The sequence below is a fragment of the Sapajus apella genome, unplaced genomic scaffold (assembly GCF_009761245.1).
Source record: "Sapajus apella isolate SASKATOON/1434 unplaced genomic scaffold, GSC_monkey_1.0 scaffold143, whole genome shotgun sequence".
Lineage (NCBI taxonomy): Eukaryota > Metazoa > Chordata > Mammalia > Primates > Cebidae > Sapajus > Sapajus apella.
Window position 1 is genome coordinate 1,451,840 of NW_022437083.1, and position 22,505 is coordinate 1,474,344.

General features: G+C 48.2%; 1 protein-coding gene and 1 long non-coding RNA gene across 9 annotated transcripts in view; both read left to right on the forward strand.

The window, feature by feature from the left end:
- The window catches only part of TRAK1 (trafficking kinesin protein 1), a 200,575-nt gene that overhangs the window by 99,225 nt on the left and 78,845 nt on the right, over positions 1 to 22,505 (forward strand). For all 8 annotated transcript variants that reach the window (XM_032264176.1, XM_032264177.1, XM_032264169.1 and 5 more), the window contains one exon: positions 3,563 to 3,757. Coding sequence is in view for 4 of the 8 variants with exons in the window: in XM_032264171.1 (XP_032120062.1) it covers positions 3,563 to 3,757 (195 nt within the window). In the remaining 4 variants the exon portion in view is untranslated. The remainder of the gene's footprint in view (positions 1 to 3,562; positions 3,758 to 22,505) is intronic.
- Positions 13,515 to 15,157, forward strand: LOC116540617. Its single transcript, XR_004264519.1, has 2 exons — positions 13,515 to 14,299; positions 14,330 to 15,157. It is a non-coding gene; the product is annotated as an uncharacterized LOC116540617 (long non-coding RNA).

Here is a 22,505-nt window from a genome sequence, read left to right on the forward strand (position 1 = left end):
CATCCTCTCACGGGCCGACGGCATCCCGGGCCGGGGGTCTCACGGGCTGACACCATCCCGGGCCGGGGGTCTCAGGGGCCGACACCATCCCGGGCCGCGGGGCTCGGGGGCCGACACCATCCCGGGCCGTGGGTCTCACGGGCCGACGGCACCCCGGGCCGGGCGGGGACCTCGAGCAGCACTGACCCACGTAGTTATTCTCTGAACAGGTGATGCGTATCCACAAGCAGGTGTTCTGCGCTTTCTCATAGAACCAAGATAAACTAGGGGTGCAGCTGGCGCCCGCTTACCACTGATCACAGACGAACGAAAAAGTATTCTCCACGAGGGAGCCCCGGGGCAGGGCCCACGTCCCGTGTCTGAAAGCATTGTTTTAACCAGGGTGTGATGTACATATACTGTTTTGCTGCTTTAGAACGCCCCAAGCATTTTCCACTTGTGTGTGTGGGGGGGGGGTCAGCTAGGCTTTCCTTGCCGCTGTTCTTAGCAAACAGTATATTTTATTGTACACTCAGCATTTCTCAACACTTACTCTTTACTTGGTAGTGACAAGAGGAAATATTTGCTTATTACCGGCCCACCTTGAGCCTTTGGGTGGTGGTTTATTGCCAGTGGGAGATGGCGGGAAATATGAGAAGTCTTCTGTCTTGAGCTTGGGCTGTTGCTCTGCCTGGGGGAAGACGTAGCTTTGCGAAGTGAGGGAGCAGGTCTGGTCCAGTTTTTGGCTGGCTGAAATGCCGTGTGTGCTTGCGGTGACATCTCCCCCAACAGGCAAAGAAGTCCCAGCAGTGAGATGTAGCCCCCCAACCCCCCAGGACCGAACTGCTTCCTAAAGCTCCACGTAAAATCCTGCACGTCCTCACTGCCTCATTTCTAGCCCTGTCCTTGCATTTTGGAAAGCCGTGCTGACACCCTGGGTGGACGTGCTCTGTGGCGAAGCTTTGCATAGTGAGTTGAGGGAGAACTGGATGGTGGGGAGCTGCTGGAGGGTGGGTGGGTGCTGACAGGTGTTTTCAGTGGGTGCCGGCCCGAAGGGTGGTGAGTCATAACTATGCTCTTTTTTTCCCATGAATCCGTATTTTTTTCATCTGCTGAATGGCCTTATCAGACACAAGGTCTTTGCTTTTCTTCCAGGCACATGTCCCGTGCAGCCCCCGCAGTCCTGCCTTGCTGCCTTCCCGGCCTTGGCCCGAGCAGGGAGAACGGGGAAGGGACTGCTCCTCCGCGCTGCCCTGGCTTTGGTTCTGCCGTGAATCCCTGCCCCAGGCCCCTGTTGCTCCGACAGCTGCCTCCCGCGTGGAGCACGCCAGGATCTACTCCCACTGACCGCACTAGTCATTTCCCGCGTGTGTGTAGACTTGTGCCAATGGGTGCTCGTGTGTAACACTGGCCCTTTCTCCTTTAATGAGATCTTACCATGTTTGGGAAAACCTCACACTTCTGGTTCATCCTCAGCATCTCCTCTTTGTTTTCCCATTCGGTTGTGTGGTTTTATTCGTCACAAGTGTTTTTCTTCTCCTCTGCCCTCTCTAACACCTTGGAGAGGGATGGAGACAGAAGCTTGAGTTTGGTCCTTCCCCTGATCCAGGTTCTTGTTTTTGTTTTCTGCTCCAAGGCAGGAACATGGTACGGTGACTTTGATGAGAACTGACCTCCGGCCTAGCAAGGTTGCTCGTGCTTGTAATCCCGGCACTCTGGGGGCCAAGGCGGGAGGGTTGTTTGAGCCCGCGTTCAAGACCCACCTGGCAGCGCAGTGAGATCTTGTCTCTGCAAAAACTAAAATTAGACCGCACAGCATAGTGAGAGTTGTCTCTACAGAAAGTAAAATTAGCTGGGTGTGGTGGTGCACCTCAGTGGTCCCGGCTGCTCGGGAGGCCAAGGTGGGGGCACGCTTCAGGCCAGGAGGTCAGGGCTGCAGTGAGCCAAGAACATGCCGCTGTGTTCCAGCGTGGGCAACAGAGTGAGACACTGTCTTAAAAAAACCGAATCGACCTCAGTAATATTCTTATCTTTTGATTAAGTTTTCTTTGTTGAAGACTCATTCCTAGAACAAAAGTTAGTTAAGTTAGTTAACTCCCCTCTCTTGTCTCGCTGCGTGCACCACGGGCACTGGGTTTATTTATGGATTGACGAAGCCACTGCTGCTCCCGGGGGCCATCTCCGTCACAGTCTCAAATGCCTCCTGCAAAATGGGCTGATAGAGAGGATGACGTCGGAGTTACCTGATAGAGAGTTACCACTCACCCATTAGCACTTCCTTCAGTTTCCGCGTTCTCCTGTGATGGATAGCCCTGGGTTAGAGAAGTAGGGCCCACGTGCTGGCTCTCTTTCCATGCTGTCATGTTTGTGGTGTGGAAGCCTGCATTCGTGTGCTTTGTGTGAACTGGTTCATCACAGGCATTCTTATGCACCCCTGAGCACAGCCTGGCCAAGAGCTGCGGGGTACAGCTGGTGGATCAAGGGTGGCTGTGTATGGAAGTTTGCCCTCCCCCAACAGGATGAGTCAGATACTGAAATATCCTCAAGACACTTAATAAGTGTAGCAACGGCTGGGTGTGGTGGCACACACCTGTAATCCCAGCACTCTGGGGAGCCGAAGTGGGTGGATCACGAGGTCAGGAGTTCAAGACCAGCCTGGCCTATATGGTGAAACCCCATCTCTATTAAAAATACAAAACTTAGCTGGGTGTGGTGGTGTGCGCCTGTAGTCCCAGCTGCTCGGGAGGCTTAGGCAGGAGAACTGCTCGAACCCAGGACACGGAGGTTGCAGTGAGCTGAGATCGCACCACTGCACTCCTGCCTGGCGACAGAGCAAGGTTCCGTCTCCAAAAAAATAAAAAATAAGTGTCGTAACTGAAGTTCTGACAAAATGGCATGTCAGTATAGAAAGGGTAAGGCAGATTAATTCTGCTGGGTGTACTCAAAACACCAGCATGTCAGGTGGTATTCCTTAAAGAATGGGCACCTGTTGGTATAATTGCCGCATGCCCCCTAAGGATGTAAGTGTTGGAAGGGCAGGACCACGACTCCTGTGTTCACCACTGTGTCTTCTCTGCCTCTGGTACTCAGGATACATATGGATGGATAGGGGGAAGGAAGGAAGTGTGGATGAATGAACAGATGAATGAGTAAATTAAATGAAGGCCAAATCCTAGATGAGGGGTTAGCTCGAATGGTAAAAGCGTGTCAGGAAGAAGTTAGGCATATTGGTAAAATCAGCACTGGTTTGGCTGAAGTGTAGAAAGCTTGAAGGAGCATGGCCAGAGAAGGGGTTGGAGGAAAGACTCAGATGATAAAAGGTCAGAAATTTTGGGTTTTCTTCCCAAATAGTGGACGCTAAACAGCCAGAGACATTTTGCGTAGGTCTTGGCGGTAAGCCTGCAAAATTCAAAGTTTTGAGAATGGAGTTTAAATTGGGAGAAGACTGCTGAGCTAGCCTTGCCTGGCTTCTCCGTGCTGCAGATGAGTCACCGAAGGTGCCAGCCGCAGGGGTCAGGTTTAGGTAGCCAGCAGCAGCAGGGCCATGGCCCCCCGCGCTCACCTCTCGTGGTCTTGTCTTCAGATGTGTGCAACAGCACCGACCTTCCGGAAGTTGAGATCATCAGCCTCCTGGAGGAGCAGCTGCCCCATTACAAGTTAAGAGCCGACACCATCTACGGTTATGACCACGACGACTGGCTCCATACACCTGTCATTTCTCCCGATGCCAACGTTGACCTCACCACCGAGCAAATTGAAGAGACGCTAAAATACTTCCGTAAGTACTGTCCATGTGCGCCTCCACGGCAGCATCAGCACCAGTCCTCCTTAGCCACGGCCCCAGATAAGTTCTTGTTCTGGCTCCCCTGTGCTGTGGCTTGCCACCTCTGGAAAGGTGGTCAAAGAAATGCAGCTGTAGGGGTTACCCACATCGAAGCTCCCCATTTTAAATGTTCTGCGTAGACATTTTAGAGGAGTGGGGACCCGGTAAGATTTTCATCTGATCCAACTTTTTATTTACTTATTTTTTGAGATGGAATCTTGCTCTCTCACCCAAGCTGGAGCGTGACGGTGTGATCTCAGCTCACTGCAACCTTTGCCTCCTGAGGTCAAGTGATTCTCCTGCCTCAGCCTCCCAAGTAGCTGGGGGTACAGGCACGCACCACCTTGCCTGGCTAATTTTTGCATTTGCAGTAAAGACGGGGTTTCACCATGTTGGCCAGGCTGGACTTAAATTCCTGACTTAAGTGATCCACCCACGCTGGCCTCCCAAACTGCTGAGATTACAGGTGGGAGGCAACTTTTTTTTTTTTTTTTTGACCGTACAAAAGAATTTAAAAATGTTTCTATTTCTATTTCTTACCAAAAGTACCACAAGTCCTTAGAAACTCACTGGGAAGGAGTTTGTCTAAATTTAAAACCAAAAATATTGGAAACATCCAGGCTGCTCATTTATGAGGCGTAGCAAGACGTGTGTACCGAGGCTGGTAACTCCTGTGTGAAGGCTCCTAAGTGGTTATTCACCGAGTCTGAGGATCGCAGCCGCAGCAAACCCGTCGTGCTGATACCTGGTGGGGTGAGCAGTACACCCGGCGAGCGTTTTCAGTGTGGTCGTGATGGCCAGGGTGTGAAACTTGATGTTGCAGACTCGGAAAAAAAGGATAATTTTAAAAATTAATACTTTGTGATATTTATTTCTTAGAAGTAATTTCACTCTTTAAAAATTTATGGCAGCCAATAATTTACCTATCTGTGTATCACTGTGTCAGTTAAAAAGAAGTATAGCAATCCTCCTACCTGGAGATAGCTTGGTTCAAAACCAGCTTACGTCGCATCTCGAAAGATTTCTTGTAATTATGTTTTCTAACACAGGCTGATCTCTCCAATTTTATTGAATTAGTGAGGTCATTTATAATAAACAAGTTGCTACTACAAGTTTCTCCTTCAGGGCACGTCTAGGGACGTTTTCAGGTTCTCTTTATTAGATATTAATAAGAAGAAAAATGTGCTTACATTGACTCATAAACCCTACAGAGTCTCTGTGAACACCGCAGATAATCAGCTTCGACAGGGATAAAAATAGAATAATCCACACGGCTAGATAAGAAGCGTGTTAGACTTGGACTCCTATTAAACTTGGTGGGTTTTGTATTGACTTTTTCAGATTGTTGAAGTCTGCAAAAGAACTCACAGGAGAACAGTAGACTTTGTAACAGAACTATTTTTTGGGAGATCTCTCCGTGTTATTTACCTTCCCTTAGGAAACCTTCCTGTGAGTCTGCAGTACCTGTCATCGCCGTTTCTGCCACAGGAGTCTCCTGGTTCCCACTCATATGCTTTTTTTTGAGGCACGGTTTTGCCCTGTTGCCCAGGCTGGGGTGCAGTGGTGCACATACAGCCTTCTGCAGCTTTGGCTTCCTGGGCTCAGAGTAGCTAGGCCTTCGAGTATGCACCACCATGCCCAGATAATTGTTAATTTTTTTTTTTTTTTTTTTTTGAGAAATGGGGTCTCCCTATGTTTTCCAGGCTGGTCTGAAACTCTAGGCCTCAAACAATCCTCCTGCGTCCGCCTCCCAAAGTGCTAGGATTACAAGCGTGAGCCACTGCCCTCAGCACCATTCACACTTCGATTAATCACCGGCGTTTCCATTGTAAGTGGACGGCCGTCCGCGGGCAACACCACACAATTTTCAGAGAACTTTTACACAAAGTGTCTCATTTCATTCCCGTAAAATACCTGCAGTTGGGTAGGGATGGTTTCATTACAGGTAAAATGGATGTGGGAAAGGCCCAGTGTTTACTCCATGACGCTGAGCCACAGTTTCTAAAATCTGTTTAACAGCAGACCTGAACAGAGAGAGTGTCTTTTTTGTTGCTTGCTTTGTTTTTAGTTTATACAGTTAAGAAAAAAGAAGAAATCCTTTTAGTTTTTATTAGCTTCTAACTGAAATGCAGCCTTCCTTTAATTATGAACGTAGACGCGCACAGGCGCCGTGGTGTTAGCAGGACCTGCGATGTTGTCACCAGGGGATACCAGATGTTTTCATGTCGTGCTTCAGCGGAAACAGATACTGATCTATCTTTCATTTCATGTTGCTGTTGGGTAGGGCCGTTTTTTTATAGGTGAAATGGAAGTGTGGAGGCTCCGTGCTGTGGCATGCGGCGTCATGGAATGTGTCTTGTTTTATTAGATCTTTTATTTCTTTTATTCTTAATAAAGAAGCACTTACCAGATGTCACAGACTCTTTTGCTGTGGTTCACACCCCGGAGTTTTTCAAGTTTTAGATGCAATTGTTTTCCTTTGCAGTCCTTCGTATTTTATGTTACGTATTCAAAATGATCATCTGAAGAAGGGTCTGTGAGCCTTGCCAAACTGGCAGAGGGGTCGCCAGAAGGCACAGGTTCAGAGTCCTGCTGTGTGCCTGGTACCCTTTTTGGGTTTCGTGTGTTTGTTCACACGTGTGTGACCCGAGAGACGCTGTGACCCGCCAGTGTGCTGAGTCAGTTTTAAGGCACGTGAGAAGACAAGGCACCTCCGTCGGTGAGGGCAGAGGTTCTTGGTTGTGGGTGGCCGTGGGGATAAGGGGCGCCGGGTTCTGACGCGCTCCCCTCGGTGAGGAATCCTGGAGAAGAGGTCCAGCTGCACACGGCCACGCACATCAGATCAGAGCAGACACGGCTGCTTCCGGCACGCCGTCCCGCGAGTAGAGACACGTGGCTTTACCTTTTGAAGGTGGCCCTCCCTTGGCTTCCTAAGAAAAGGCGAGAAAGCTTTGGGCATCTACCTTTACCAGGTGGTAGAATGACCTTTTCAGAGAAGGTTTAGCACTTCTTCCAGTCAGGTGGATTTTTAACTCCTGAGTCTGAGAAACACAGAAAATTCAAATGACCCACAAAACAAATATACCCACAACCATGGGACATTTGGGAGAAAGCATAGTCAATATACAGTATTTGCAGTGTGCTGGGTGGTCCTCAGAGTAGCCTGAATTTAATGCTCTTGCTGTCCCCATTCTGCAGATGAGGACGGCGAGGCTCAGGGAAGTTAGGAAGTCACAGGCCTAACAAGGTGGGGGGCTCAGATTCAGACCTAGTTTGTCTGAGTCCGTCTCTTGCCCAGTATCTCAGGGTAGCTACAGAGGGGACAAGAAGACTTCTTGTTTAAGAATAAAACTCATCTGGTGAAATACAAAAAAACCAAAACCCCATCAAAACCTTAGTTTTAGCATCTGTCAGTAGATTGTTTTTATAAAATGTGTCTAACATTCAAAATTCATGTTTTTTTCATGGCTCAGGGCACTGTCCCAAGTGATGCTTAGCTTGAAACAGCTTAATTTGAAGATGAGGCTTCCTTCTTCCCTGTGATTTTCACCTCCATCCTGTGGCCAGTAGGTTACACTTCCCTGGTCCCTGGTGGAAATGACAGTGTGTGCGTTAGACTTCCGCAGTCACACACCAGGCAGCAGACACCAGCCGTGAAAGTCGCTGCACTGGCCATCAGGTGGCTGTGGAACTCTTTGGTTCCCTCTTCCAGGGGCTGCTGTCTGTAGCTTTTTGGTTAAGCAGCATTGATTGAGAAAAAGTAAAATCCGTATCTCGCCTGCGTGTGATCTGCTGAGCACCCTCCCTCTGCGTTTACCTGCAGCAGTCTTTTCCCTAAGAAAAGAAGGTTCGAAACACATGAGAGTTTCTCAAAACACTGTAAAGCAAACGAGGGAACGGTGTTTTGAGAGACTGTCGTTTGTTTAGAAACAAATGAATTAGCAAACAGTACTTACCGAGCGACTGGTATCCACCTCTAATCCTTTGAAGACTTGTTTGCATTCCAGCTCGGGCTCTCTGACTAAGGAGATAAAATCAGCTCCTGGACTATTTATTTTTGCCGTGACCTAACCCAAGGACTTTGCACTGGGTCGGACCAGTGCAGGCGGCTCCCGAGGCGTTGGGCGCCATCCTGCCCCGAGTTGTTTACCTTGCCGATGTGGGAGGAGGGAGTGGGGTCTGGGAACCTGCCTGTTCAACCAGCTCCCCTTGCCATCTTAACTTCGAAAAATTGAGTTTAAAATTCAACAACAACAACAAAGACCTTCGATCTAGTCCAACCATCACTGTTCACACGGCGTCCCTGAGGCACGGTGTCCCGACTTGCTACGCCTTGTATAGCTGGGAGATGTGGGGCCAGGAACTGTGTGTGGATCTCCCCACTCCTCACCCGAGCACTCTGGAGTGTGTCCATAGAGTGGAACCCACAGTGACATTATTATTCCCCCATTTCCACCTTTCCTCATTCACGTGTGTCCACACGATCACAGCCGTAGCGAGCGTTTATACAGTTGGTTTTAGGGGTGTGCACAGCGAACCCCATGTGTTTTACTCATACAGGCCTCACCCCAGGAGATTGGAAATTTGCTCAAGATAAGGCATGATGGCCGGGCGCAGTGGCTCACGCCTGTAATCCCAGCACTTTGGGAGGCCAAAGCAGGCGGATCACCTGAGGTCAGGAGTTCGAGACCAGCCTGACCAACAGGGAGAAACCTTATCTCTACTAAAAATACAAAATTAGCCTGGCGTGGTGGCGGGTGCCTGTAATCCCAGCTACTTGGGAGGCTGAGACAGGAGAATCCCTTGAACCTGGGAGGCCGAGGTTGCTGTGAACCGAGATGGCACGGTTGCACTCCAGCCTGGGCAACAAGAGTGAAAATCCGTCTCCAAAAAAAAAAAAAAAAAAAAAAAGAAAGAAAAAGAAATAAGGCCTGAGGACCCAGAGTATCTGGCATGGGGTTTAACTGGAATCCCTCTGCCCGCCCCCGCCACTGTGCCTGGAGGCTCCCGTGTCCCCTCATCCTGCTTGGCCTTGAGCAGAGCCCACAGCACAGCTCCCTTCTGGGAGCAGTTAAGCAGCGTTGATTGAGAAAAAAATCCAATGCCTCACTTGCTCCCAGAGTCCCTCCTGTCTCTGTCGATAGTCTTTCCAGCCTCCTTCACCAGTTCTTTTTCCTCTTCCTCTGAGCTTCCAAATCAGTGGCTCTCAACCCTGATGTACCTAGAGCTTTAAAATAGATGGTCCGGCCTAGCACAGTGGCTCACTCCTGTAATCCCAGCACTTTGGGAGGCCGAGGTGGATGGACCACCTGAGATCAGGAGTTCGAGACCAGCCTGACCAAATGGTGAAAACCCGTCTCTACTAAAAATACAAAAATTAGCCAGGCATGGTGGCATGCACCTGTAATCCTAGCTGCTCGGGAGGCTGAGGCAGGAGAATTACTTAAACTTGGGAGGCAGCGTTTACAATGAGCCGAGATTGTCACTGCACTCCAGCCGGGGCAACAGAGCAAGACTCTGTCTCAAAAAAAGAAAAAGAAAAAGCCAGCTGTGGAACCAATCCCCTGCAGATACCAAAATCCATGGATGCTGAAGTTCCTGATATGAAACGGCATAGTATCTGCATTTAACCTGTATACATCTTTCTGCATACTTTAAGTCTAGGTTAATTGTATTGTAAATGCTGTTTTTCGTTTTTTGGCTTTTGGGTTTTGTTTGTTTTGAGACAGTCATCCTCTGTCATCCGGGGTGGGCGCAGTGGCGCCGTCTTGGCTCTGTGCATTCTCAGCCTCCCAGGCTCAAGCCACCCTCCCACCTGAGCCGCCAGCAGTTGGGACTACAGGCATTCGCCACTATGCCTGGCTAACTTTTGCATTTTTTTGTAGAGACGGGGTTTTCACCATGTTCCCCAGGCTGCTCCCGAACTCCTTGTTTCTAGCCGTCCTCCCGCCTCAGCCTCACAACGTGCTGGGATTAAAGGAGTGAGCCGCCATGCCCAGCCTAAAATTTCGTATTGTTGTTTTATGTTGTTTTTCTTTCCTCTGAACATTTTTGGTCCATGGTGGATACAGAGGCCTGACTGTATGTCCTCCCAGGACCCGCCTCACACACAGTCATCGTGATTGGCCCTCAGGTGACTGCCGGCGTGCCCGGCCTGCTGCTGTCCGTATCCTCTCCCCCGAGGCTGTAATACCAGCCACATGCTGGTGACTGCCAAATGTGTGCCCACCCCGACCTTCCCTTTCTTCCTCCCCCAGCCTCATGTACCCACAGACTGAGGTTATCAACTCATCCACTGCAGAAAGTGGGTTGTTCTCCCGTCCACACACGTTTGTCTTAATGAATGCAATACGGTTTACCTCATTTCCATCTCCTCCTGGCCACCCACCCGCCCTGTTAATTCTTCCTCAGATATGTCGCAGACCCATTCTCCTGGGTAGGCTGGGACTACAGGTTCCCGCCGCTGTGCCCAGCTGCTTTTCTGTTCTTTGGTTCTCAGCAGAAGTGTGCTGACCGCGAGAGGCCTTCCTTGCCCACCCCATCTGTGGTGTCCCCCACTTCCGCTGCCTTTTTCCTGCCTTCAAGGCTCTGATCCCCCCATTTGCTTATGTAATGATAACCAATATGATGATAAGGACTCGCGTCTGCTGCGAGCCCACTGCCTGCCGGGCTTGCGCTGAACACTTCACCTTTGTGAGCGCCGCAGGACACAGACTGGATTTGTGGTGGGACATATCCTCTTTTCATTTAAATGATTTTTCAAATATATTACAATTGTTTTATCTAAATTAATTGGCCTTTTCATCCTTAATTGTTTTTCAAGATATTGAAGTTAGTTTGCATAGTAATAACACTTTTTTATGGCAGTGTAAATGGACTAAAAAGAAAAGAAATTTTTTAAAACCACTTTTAATACCATCCATGAAATAATAAACAATTATGTAATTACATTGATAAGCAAAACAGGCATGAACAGATGGATTGGGAACACACACATGACCATTTTTCCTTTTGGAAAATGCTCAATTCACAAGAGCCCAGATGCCTGGGCACATGACACAGTGATCAGCTGGCTGGCAGTATCAGCAGGCTGTGGGCCCCCCCCCCCCCCCCCCTGCCCACCCCCCCCCCCCCCTGCCCACCTGCCTGCCCGCCCGCCTGCCCACCTGCCTGCCCGCCTGCCCACCTGCCTGCCCGCCCGCCTCCTGCCCTCCCTCGCTCCCTCCCTCTGTCCTTCCTTTCCTTTCCTGCCCGCCTCCTGCCCTCCCTCCCTCCCTCCCTCTGTCCTTCCTTTCCTTTCCTGCCCGCCTCCTGCCCTCCCTCCCTCCCTCCCTCCCTCCTTTCCTTTCCTTTTTCCTTCCCTTCCCTTTTTCCTTACCTTACGTTGTTCCTTTTACCTTCCCTTCCCTTAACCTTGCTCTGTCGCCCAGGCTGGAGTGCGGTGGTGGTAGGTGTGGTTCACTGCAGCCTCAACCTCTTGGCTTCGAGTGATCCTTTTGCCTCAGCTTCCCAAGTAGCTGGGACTACGGGTGCACACCGCCATGCCCAGCTAGTTTTTAAATTTTTTGTAGAGACAGGGTGTGGTCATGTTGCCTCAGCTGTCTCATGCTCCTGGCCTCAAGTGATCCACCTGCCTTGGCCTCCCAAAGTGCTGGGATTACAGGTGTGACCTACCATGCCTGGTCTTCTTTTTTTCTTTACAGACAGTCTCGCACTGTCACCCAGGCTGGAGTGCAGTGGTGTAGTCATAGCTTCCTGCAGCCTCCAACTCCTGGCCTCAAGCGATCCTCCTGCCTTTCCCTCCCAAAGCTATGGAATTGTAGGCAGGAGCCACATGCCTGGATGGCTTCTGGGGCCATGGCAAGTGCTGGCTTGTCAGAGGAATTGGGGCAGCAGCGATTAGCTGGGAAAACCTCTCTGCTTCTGCCCTTGTGTTTCATGCTGGTGGTGTTTGTAACGTCAGAACCGGCCCTTACCTGTCTGCCTACCTTGTTATGGCCATTTCACCTCCTGGTCCCTGCTGCGCAGGGAGTGCCCTGAGGGCGGAGATCGTGTTAGTTTGTCCCCCTTCTGTACAGAGGGTAACGCCCAGTACCTGGCCCGGATGGAGGAGGAGCGTGCTGCTGTGTCTCTGTATTTGGTACTCCTCGTTAGCCTCTAGCTAAGATGCCATCTTCTGAGCTCTCTTGATGGCGGGGTACCACGGTGATGAGTGAACATGAGAAGTCTTGGCACAGCGGCTCACGCCTGTGATCCCAGCACTTTGGGAGGCTGAGGTGGGAGGATTGCTTGAAGACAGACATTCGAGACCAGCCTGGGCCACAAAATGTGGCCCCCTCTCTACAAAAAAAAAAAAGAGAGAGAGAAAGAAAATAAAAACAAGAAAACATGAAAAGCGTCCTCCGGAGCATTCCCACTGGGAGGTGTCACCCTCTGTGCAGAAGGAGGAGCAAAACTAACGCGATCTCTGCCCTCGGCCCTCCCTGCACAGCAGGGGACGGTCTGTGAAAGGAGCATCCATGTAGGTAGGTAGGCAAGCGAGTTTCGCTTTCGGCCTGTGTTTGTGTGGAATGGGGCGTCCACAGACACGGCACCCCAGCCCTCCTCTGACGAGTCAGCCCTGGGTTTTTGTCCCTGTTTTCGGCCAAGCCGCTTTCTCTCCCTGGTGCGCTTAAGGCGGAGGCTCGCCGGCCCTCTGCTGCTGCCTCTGCAGCGATGGCTTCGTCTCTCTCCTGCCCGGGGGGCTGCCAGAATCTCACAGAAACCGAACGTGTCCTTGTCATCCTCACCCCAGCTCTTCTGCCACCGGCCTGGCGTCCACAGGAGCCCAGCGCGGATGCGCCTCAGCCCTCACCGGTGACCCTGGCCATTCTCAGAGGCGCCTGCCCCTGCTGTCCCCAATCCGCAGATACTGCATTTGCACCTCAGTCCCGGTTCTGAAACCTGTTTTTTTGTCATGAAGTCACGGAACCTCTCTGCACTTTGGTTTCCTTTTTTGTGGGTTTGAGGAAGAATCTGTGGCTTCGTTGGTGATGACATGGCGGAGAGCCAGGGCCCATTTCTGATGTTCAGAGTGAAGGAGGAGGCGTGTGTAGGGAACTGTGGCGCCAACCCTGTTCTTCAGCTCTTCATGCCTGTCCTTGCAATGAACACAAATGATCCTTAATATAAGTTAGGTTTTAAAAATAATATTTTTGTGGCTCACACTTATAATCCCAATGCTTTGGGAGGCCAGAGGCAGGAGGATTGCTTGAGACAAGGAGTTTGAGACCAACCTGGGCAACATAGGGAAATGCCCGTTACTACAAAAACTGTATTTTTTAAATTAGCCAGGTGGCGCATGCCTGTAGTCCTAGCTACTCGGGAGGCTGAGGTGGGCAGGTCCCGAGCCCAGGAGTTCAAGGCTGCAGGGAGCTGTGATCGTGCCTCTGCATTTCAGCCTGGGCAATTGAGTGAGACTCTGTTTCAGTAAAAGAGAAAAATAAATAAAATATTTATTTTCTTTTTTTTTTTGAGATGGAGTCTGGCTCTGTCGCCCAGGCTGGAGTACAGCTGCACGATCTCCCAGATTCAAGCGATTTTCCTGCCTCAGTCTCCCGAGTAGGTGGCATTACAGGCACACGCCACCACACCAGGCTAATTTTTGTATTTCTAGTAAAGACGGGTTTCACCCTGTTGGCCAGGCTGGTCTCAAACTCCTGACCTCAGGTGATCCACCCCCTTCTGCCTCCCAAAGTGCTGGGATTACAGGCATGAGCCACTGCTCCCAGCCAAAATAATATTTCTTTCTATCACAAAAGTATGCTGATTTTAGGTGATTTTGAAAATAAAAACAAAAAGATGACTAACATAGCAATCGCTACTCACTTTTTGTGAGATTTTTCTAGATTTGTTTTATTCTGCAACATTTACATATTTAAGGACATAATGCTTTTAAAATAAATATTATGTGTTGACCAATTTCCCCTGGCATTAAATCTCTTAAAAAACACAATTTTCACTGTTACTTAATATTCTGTCAGTTATGTTTGACCATTCATCTACGATTAGGAATCCACACTGACTCTACGTCTTCCCCAAATAACACGTGGGCGAATACCCTTTTACTTCCGGTATCAGGCCAGATAGTACTTACCAGCAATTTGCCTGAAAACACTGAATTTGGTCTTCAAGAAGCCTACTCGCATCCTAGAGATTTTTTATTAGATGCCTGAGGAAGGATGTCTTACCTCTTTCTCAGCGAATATGTGGAAAATAGCAACTAGGTAATGGCCAGGGAGGCGAAGTCTGAAGTTGGTGTGAATACGGCATATCGTTTTAGGAAAAAGGAGTCGCTTCCCTTAAAGTCAAAGTGTTATTAAGAGATCCGCTTCTCAAACTGCAGCAGGGCAGTTTCGTGGGGGAGAGCGGTAATGTATGTTGGTGGTGGAGTTTCACTAGAATTGAGAGATACACCTGGACCCTGTGTGGGTTGGGTAATGTCGCTTTAGAGCGAAGGTTTTCTTTTTTTTTTGGGGGGGGGTGAAGGTTTTCTTCTTCCGAGTGGCTCTGAGGGAGAGCAGGTGGCTGCAGACTCTCAGTCCTGTGTTAGGGCGCGTTTCTTAATCATTCACCGATTAAATATGTGACCTTGGGCAAATCACATATCACTGCATTGAGACCCGGTTTCTTATCTGGAAATTAATCAGCATTAAATATTTTATGGTTCTCTGAGTGTTTCTTTGAGAGTTTTTCACTCTAGTTAACGGTATCCCATGATGAAGGTTTTAAAATGGTTTTTTGTTTTATGGCCATCTCTTAGAGTTTTTCTATGTTGCAAAATAGGAATTAAGAGAATAGAGACTTTCAATTTTTGTTTTAGAAAAATTGTAGTGTTGCTTTCTTTTTCAAATGCAAGTGCTATTAAATTGATTTCAGTTCATAATCTAGGGAATATCTTATAAGTATTCTCAGAACACTATAAAAATATGCACTTAACTCTCTAGCATGTTTTAAATTACCCAGGACTTTTCTTGTTAAGATTTAGATATGTACTAGTCTTGAATTCTAAAAGATTACAAATTGTTGAAAATCATTTTCATCTTCATACAGCAAATGAATGGAGCAGAGTCCATGTCTGCTTGATGGATGGCATCCTCATCCCAGGGCCTCGTGTTGAACAGGTGCCTAATAAATGCTTCTTAAATAAGTGAAAATGCAGAGACATGTTTTTAAATTTAAAAAATAAGCTCTATGCTTTCTTACCTTTTTTCGTAAAAGCAAAACGAGATTTAAAAACCTCACATAGAATAACAGGATCATTCTCTCTGTTACCACGTTCCAAAGATTGCCTTCATTTTAATTAAAATCCAAGTGTGGATTTTAATTAAAATGTGGTGGCTCAAACCTATAATCCCAGCACTCCAGGAGGCTAAGGCGGGCGGAGTTCGAGACCAGCCTGGGCAGCATGATGAGGTTGCATCTCTATTTAAAAAATAAAAAGTGCTGACACTACAGAATGCAGTGAGTGAGCCTATACAAATTAAATGAATGAATAGCACGTAGTGCTGACCTTCTGAAGGGGAGAGCGGTCAATAATTTTATTATTTTGTGAGGTGGTGACCTAAAAGAAAGCAGTGTGTGTGTGTGTGTGTGAGACAGAGAGAGAGAAAGAGAGAGAGAGAGAGAGAGGTACTTCTTGGAACATTGAGGAGTCTGTTATCACCTAGATGTGTGCGTGGTGAGGCAGGGTTGAATGAAGGAGGGAAGGATAAATTGTTGGGGTGTAGTGGAGGCTGTGCTGAATTGGAAAGGAAATCTAACTGCCAGGAACTTTTCATTATCATTTGCTAACAAAGCCAATGGCAAGACGTATACATTATGATGTATTTTTAAGTCATTACCAAGAGTTTCTCTTGTGTAAATGTCCAAGCACTCTGGGTATGTCTTTTCTGCCATCCCCAAGCTCTGGGCCTCTTTTTTTACAGGCCAGAACGTAAGTGAGCCCTGGAGTTGTGCCTTCTGTCTTTTTCTCTTACTCACTGCTCCGATAAGCAGACTCTTCCTTGGGCCCATTTTTCACCGCCGTTAGCTGACACAGACGTCTGTGAGATCGAAGGGAGAAGCAGAGACTCCCTGGGGCACAGTCATTTCCTCCAGGTTAGCCACGTGCAGGCACGGTGACTCCACCCAGGTGTGGGCCTGGCGCCAGGTGCTGAGCGGAATTGAGGGTGCCCGTCTTGGGGAGGTAATCAAAGGCAACCCCATGCCAGGGTGCAGGACGGCACCAGGAGCCGTGCACAGCGTCTGGTGAGCACCGCTCAGCAGACCTGCCCTCATGGTCCCTGGGCATACTGTGTTCCCTGCCGCCTGTCAGCTTTCAGTTCTTTCTCATCAAACCAGGTTCCAATGTTGAGTGTTTTTTTTTTTCTAAGAAGAAAAATGCCTGGCAAGCAATTCTGTACAGACTGACAGTTTTTCTTTTTCATGTTATTTCATATTTCATATTTGTCAGCGTATCTAAGACAAAGCTGGAACGGACTCAGGTGGGAAACTGACATGACAGCTCACTAACATTCCACCCCCGTGATGGGCTCAGGCTACTGTGGTGCAGCTGACTTTTGGCATGAGTGGAATCCGGGGCCGTTCAAGCTTCTGGTTTACTTGTGTGCTGAGGCCTGTGGCACCTGCCGCGTGACCTGCTGGACATGGGAGTGAGATTTCCCATTCAGCCTCCCAGGCTGGGAGGAGGCAGCTCAGAACTGTGCAGCTGTGTACTGCTGCCCCCACACACCCAGCTCTTCCTTCTCTCTGTCCTTAGGTAAGGCTGATGGTAATGGGAACTGCATGGAGGCCAGGATGCGCGTTGGCTCCTGAGTGCTCTGCTGAATGCCGTCTCCCTGCTTCTGGATGTGCTCTGTAAAAGCCGGGCTTTGTTCCCCTACCTTCCCCTGGAGGTGGGTGGGTGCCTGCTTCTGTGTCTGAAATGAGGAGAAGATGGTTTGGGAGGGGTAGCTGACAGCAAGCTGTTCATTAGCAGCCTGCCTTCTGCCGTGGGTGCTGTGACTGGCAGCAGCAACGTTTTAAAAAACAAAGATCAGAAAGAGAACTCTGCAGAAAGAAGCACCCTGTTCAGTCCCTTTCTGAAGCAAGTGGAAGGCAGGCCTGCTTTCAAGGCTGTCTTTCGCATGAGCCCCATGGCCCCTCAAGGACAGAAGGTTCGGAAGCCTCTTCCAGGTCTTCTCTTCCACTGCGGCCTCCTTGGCTACCCTGGCATACAGGTGCCCTGACCAACAGGGAGGAAAGCTCTGACTGGGAGCAGGTTCCAGAGGGGAATTGGGACCTCCGAGGGCTCTGCGTGCCAGCAGGAAGGAGGAGCACTGAGGACGAGTGGGAACTGGAGGTGGTTTTGTTCAGCCACATCGGGGCCCCGGCATGCCCATGCTGATCACCTGCGAGGCGCGGGGCAGGTGGGATGTGGCAGGTCTGTGAGGTCTGAGACTCGGACAGACTCATCACGGCATTGTTTATATCGTTTATCACTCATTGTCAGTGTTCGTTCCTCTTTTTCATGTACTACGTAAATTGAAATATATACTCATACAGCTACCAAGTAACTTATTATTAAATTCTTTTAAACATTTAAATTTGGTTACAAATACATTGACTTAGCCCTGCCTTAACATCACAGACCAAATCTGTTAGATTCTCTTAAATACAAAAGAGAACATGTAGGTCTTGTAGCAGTGACAGCAAAACTCCTGATAACGCATAACATAAGCATCAGTGCTGTGGGTTTGAGTCATTTCTTTGTGACTTCTGAACCTATTTTATATTTTTCCAGTGATCTAGTAACCTGAACAGATATTAAAGAAAGTGTGATCTCAGCAGCTATGTTAGATTCCTGGGGCTGCCATAACAAATTACCACAAACTTGGTGGCGTAAGACCAAATTTATTCTCTCACAGTTCTGGAGGTCAGAAGTTCAAAGTCAAGGTGTTGGCACTGCTGGTTCCTTCTGGACGCTCCGAAGGAGAGCCGTTCCCTGCCCCTCTTGCGGTTTCTGGTGGCTGCCGGCCATCCTCGGCATTCCTTGGCTTGTGGCCTCATCCCTCCAGGCTCTGCTCTGTCTTCACGTTGCCCTCTCCTCTGTGGGCCTTTTCTGCTCTTCTCTTCTGAAGACACTTGTCATTGGATTTAGGGCCCACCTCGATCCAGGATGTTGCCATCTTGACTTTTTTTTTTTTTTTTTTAAAGACGGGGTTTCACCATCTTGGTCAGGCTGGTCTTGAACTCCCGACCTCAGGTGATCCACCCACCTTAGCCTCCAAAGTGCTTGGATTATAGGCGTGAGCCACCACGCCCGGCCAATCTCAAGACTTTTAAGTGAATTACACCGGCAGGGCCAAGCGTGGTGGCTCACACCTGTAATCCCAGCACTTTGGGAGGCCAAGGCAGGCGGATCACTTGAGGTCAAGAGTTCGAGGCCAGCCTGGCTAACATGGCAAAACCCCATCTCTCCCAAAAATACAAAACATTAGCCGGGCATGGTGGCTTATGCCTCCCAGCTGCTCAGGAGGAGTCACTGAACCTGGGAGGCGGAGGTTACAGTGAGCTGAGAGGGCGCCGCCGTACTCCAGCCTGGGTGACAGAGCGAGACTCTGTCTTAAAAAAACAAAACAAAACAAAGAAGAAAATGAATTCTACCTGCAAAGACCCTTTTTACATCTTCACAGTTTCCTGGTGAACATTATCTTTGGAGGGGCCACCTTCAACCTGGCGTCTTTTCCTGAAATGACAAATTCTTTATATTTGGCTAATGCGCTTGTGACCCAGTGTCCCATCCAAATGGCGCACTCACCTGGAACATGTTTGAGAACACATACAGAGTTTGTCAGTGTCTTACTGGTATCATGAGCAGTGTTCATTGAGCTTTTATCTTCCAGGAATTTGGGGCCCCAGTGTGGGCAGTCAGTGCTCCCGTGGGCCCTCCGGTGAATCCGTCATTTTACAGATCACCCAGCTCCCACCTGAATGCAGTCTGTGCAGAACGTCAGGCCTTTCTGTTTTGGAGCCTTGCTTCCTCCTTCCTTGTATGGTTGGCTTGTTCAGAGCCATCCTCCTCAGAGACACATTTGTACGCTGTTTTATAAAAGGTATTAGTGGCAGAAACTGAGCTGTCATACACACCCACCTCTGCTGCTTCCTAAAATGGATTAAAAATAACTTCCAATATATTCCCCCTTCCCTTGTTGCACTTGGTGCTCCTTTCATTTGATATTCATTGACGATTCATGGGCTTTGCAGACTCAGCTTGTCTCCTTTCGCCATTATTAACTCTGTTCTCTTTTGGATGTTCAAATTGTCACAACACAGTGCATGGTAGTCCTTTTAAGATGGCTCTTACAGGGGCCGGGCGGATGGCTCACGCCTGTAATCCCAGCACTGTGGGAGGCTGAGGCGGGTAGATCACGAGGTCAGGAGATTGAGACCATCCTGGCTAACATGGTGAAACCCCGTATCTACTAAAGATACAAAAAATTAACCGGGCATGGTGGCGCGTGCCTGTAGTCCCAGCTATTCTGGAGGTCGAGGCAGGAGAATCGCTTGAACCCAGGAGGCGGAGGTTGTAGTGAGCCGAGATCGCACCACTGCACTCCAGCCTGGGCAGAAAGAGTGAGACTGTTTCAAAAAAAACAAAAAACATGGCTTTTATGTCCCTTATCTCTTCTACCCCAGACCTCCTGAAGCGGTCTTTGCTTTCTGGAAACCTGGTGTTTGCAGGTCCCTCTTGATTTTTCCCTGCCCCAGGATGTGGAATGGAATCGGCAGCTCCACAAGGAGCCCTGTTAAGGTCTAACCTAAACCTGGGCACCAGAACGTTGACTTGCTGCTGATGGGTCAGAGGCCGTCCTTTGGAGCCGCTCGGTGACAGAGCTGGAAAGAGCTGCTTCTGTTTGTTTGTTTTTAATATCCTGAAGTGACAAAGATATTTTCAGTTTAACTCTTACTTTCCTCGTCCTTTATTTTGTTCTTTTTCTGAACAAAGCTTCTCAATTTGCTTTCTCTGTAAGGTGCTAACTTGTCTTTATCTTCTTTCATTGTACCTCTTCTTTTTCTTCATTCAAATTCCATTAGCAAATAATCCTTGGATGCTTTCTCGTTCACTTACTGAGAAGTGGAAAAGGCTGAGGACGGGGATCGTTTCCGGTTCATATCCAGATGCTTTTGGTATGCAGTCCTGGCAAGTGACTTAAACCCCTAAGACCCCTTTCCTTGTCTCCACCGTGGGAGGGTCGTTAGGTCGCAGGAGTCTGAGATTAAGTGAAATATGAAGTACTGAACGCCTGGAATACAGTCGGCACTTCCTGAGCGGGGCGGCTGAAGCAGGTGGCTAAGGACCGGCTGACCAGGTGGCCGCGAGGCTTGCCTGAGACTGCTCCTGGGACCTGTTCTTAGTCCTGACTTTCTGGTGGCAGTGATGGAGGAGCCTAGGGTCGTGTTAGGGAGGAGGCTGCTTTCTCAGCTGCAGTGAACCTGGGCTGAGGAGGGGCTGTAACTACACCTCAGGAGCGCCGGGACTCTTGTGTGAAGGAAAGTGGATTTGATGTCAGATAGACGAGTTTTAATTGTGAAACTCTGCAGAGCTGCGGACAGATTACTTTGTCTTTCCAAGCATATAAAATAGTTTTGGTGTAGTTCACTTTGAAATTGCTCGAAGCTCATAAAAATCACCCCTAAACGATGCTGTTTCCTTTGTGCTTATTTTACACATTGTTTTGTTTCTTCCCCATTTTCTTAAAAAGTGAATTGGATATGTGCTGCCCTTGGACTTAACATGAGCTGTGCCCAGTCACGTGTTGTCACTGTTTAGAAGTGGTCTCACTCTGCCTCACCCCACCTGTTACTCCTGCTCATTGCTGTGAGCTCAGTGCCTTTGAATCAGTTATGCTGGGAAAAGCTTATAAATGGCATTTCAACCTCATTTCCCTAATTAAAGCTGAGGAATTTGTACCCTCTTTTTAATTATTTCCTGATAATTCCCCCCCCTTAAAAAAAAAAAGAATTAGAGTGATGAAGATGAACACAGCTAACATTTATTGTAAACCCACTTTGCCCCAGGCGCTGTGCTGAGTGCTCTGTCATACACGAATTGATTATAGCTTCACCTGTCTCTGTGGAATGTGTTATAATCACCCCCATTTAGCAGATGAGACTGATGTGTCTAACAAGGTCACAGACATGGAAAACAAAGAGCCCGAACAAACCTCAGACCGTCTGACTCCAAAAGCCCATACTCCTAACTATGAAATCTGTTATGTTTTACTCGTTTTATGGTAATGGGGTAGGGATAAAATGTTAAACAGATTCGTAGTGCTGTAAGGTAAATGTGCCAAGCTTTGTGTAAAGGGTTTCTATCAAAACAAAAAGCAAGCAGATAAGAGATTTGTATCCTTGTCTTTTTTTTTTTAACTTTAACAAAATTCTTTCTTATAATTTGAGAACATATTGTTCTAAGTAAATCGGATTATTTCATTAAAATATATTTGTTTCTTGATTCTGTTACGTATAAAATTATATGTGGAGAGAATGTGCAAAGAGATGGCTAGGGTTTCAGTGAGAGGTTTCTAGTGAAAGCTAATCTTTTATAGAACTTTTGGGACCCATTGAACACTGCTGAACTGTTGTATTTCTTCAATTGTGCTAAATTTCATAGAATGTCAGTTTTTTCTCTGTCAATTATATTTGAGTAATATTCACTGCATTTTTATTTTTTTAATTACGTAAGTAACACATGCTGATTGATTGGTAAAATGGCTGGCAGTCTGTAAGTAAGACACACAGTTGTGACCTTCCACCTCCTCTCCTCCCCAAAGGAGCTACTTTAACATGTTAGTATGTATTTTCTTCCAAAAAGTTACATGCAGTTTTGAAAATTTCACAACTGCCTAGTTAAGAATGGGCAAAGGGAGCTGAGCCTGGTGGCTCATGCTTATAATCCCAGCACTTTGGGAGGCCGAGGCGGGAGGATCACTCGAGGTCAGGAGTTTGTGACCAGACTGGCCAACAAGGTGAAATCTCACCTGTACTGAAAATACAAAAAATTAGCTGGATGTGGTGGCATGCACCTGTAATCCCAGCTACTCGGGAGGTGCAGGCATGAGAATCGCTTGACCCTGTGGTCAGAGGTTGCAGTGGGCCAAGATCGTGCCTCTGCACTCCAGCTTGGACAACAGAGCGAGACTCCATCTCAAAAAAAAAAAACCAAAAAACAAAAGTTTTGTGCATTTTTGAACAAAGATCTTTGATATGATTTATAAACAATAAAAAATTTATCCATTACATTTTCATGCATTAGCATAATTTTCAGTTGCTGAAACTCAAAAACATGTTGATGTTACTGGATTTTATTTACATCTCATTTACTTTTCTGTAAGTAGATACAACTTTTCCAAATGTGGTCAGTTCCTCAACTTTCATGGTGTTCTTCAGAAGCATCAGTCTTCTCAAGACGATGAATATTACACATTGTACTGAACAACCATCCGATTTCCGCACGTGGAACATAAGCTGGTGGGCCTGATGTTTAGCTGGGCCGTAAGGAGGAACACCCGCGAGGCGCTGAAACCCTTTTCCCAGGAGGGACAACACTGTGTGTGCATAAGTTTGAAATCCCCTGGATTAATGCAGCCAGCGCTCCCCATCCCCAATTCTGTCAAATTTG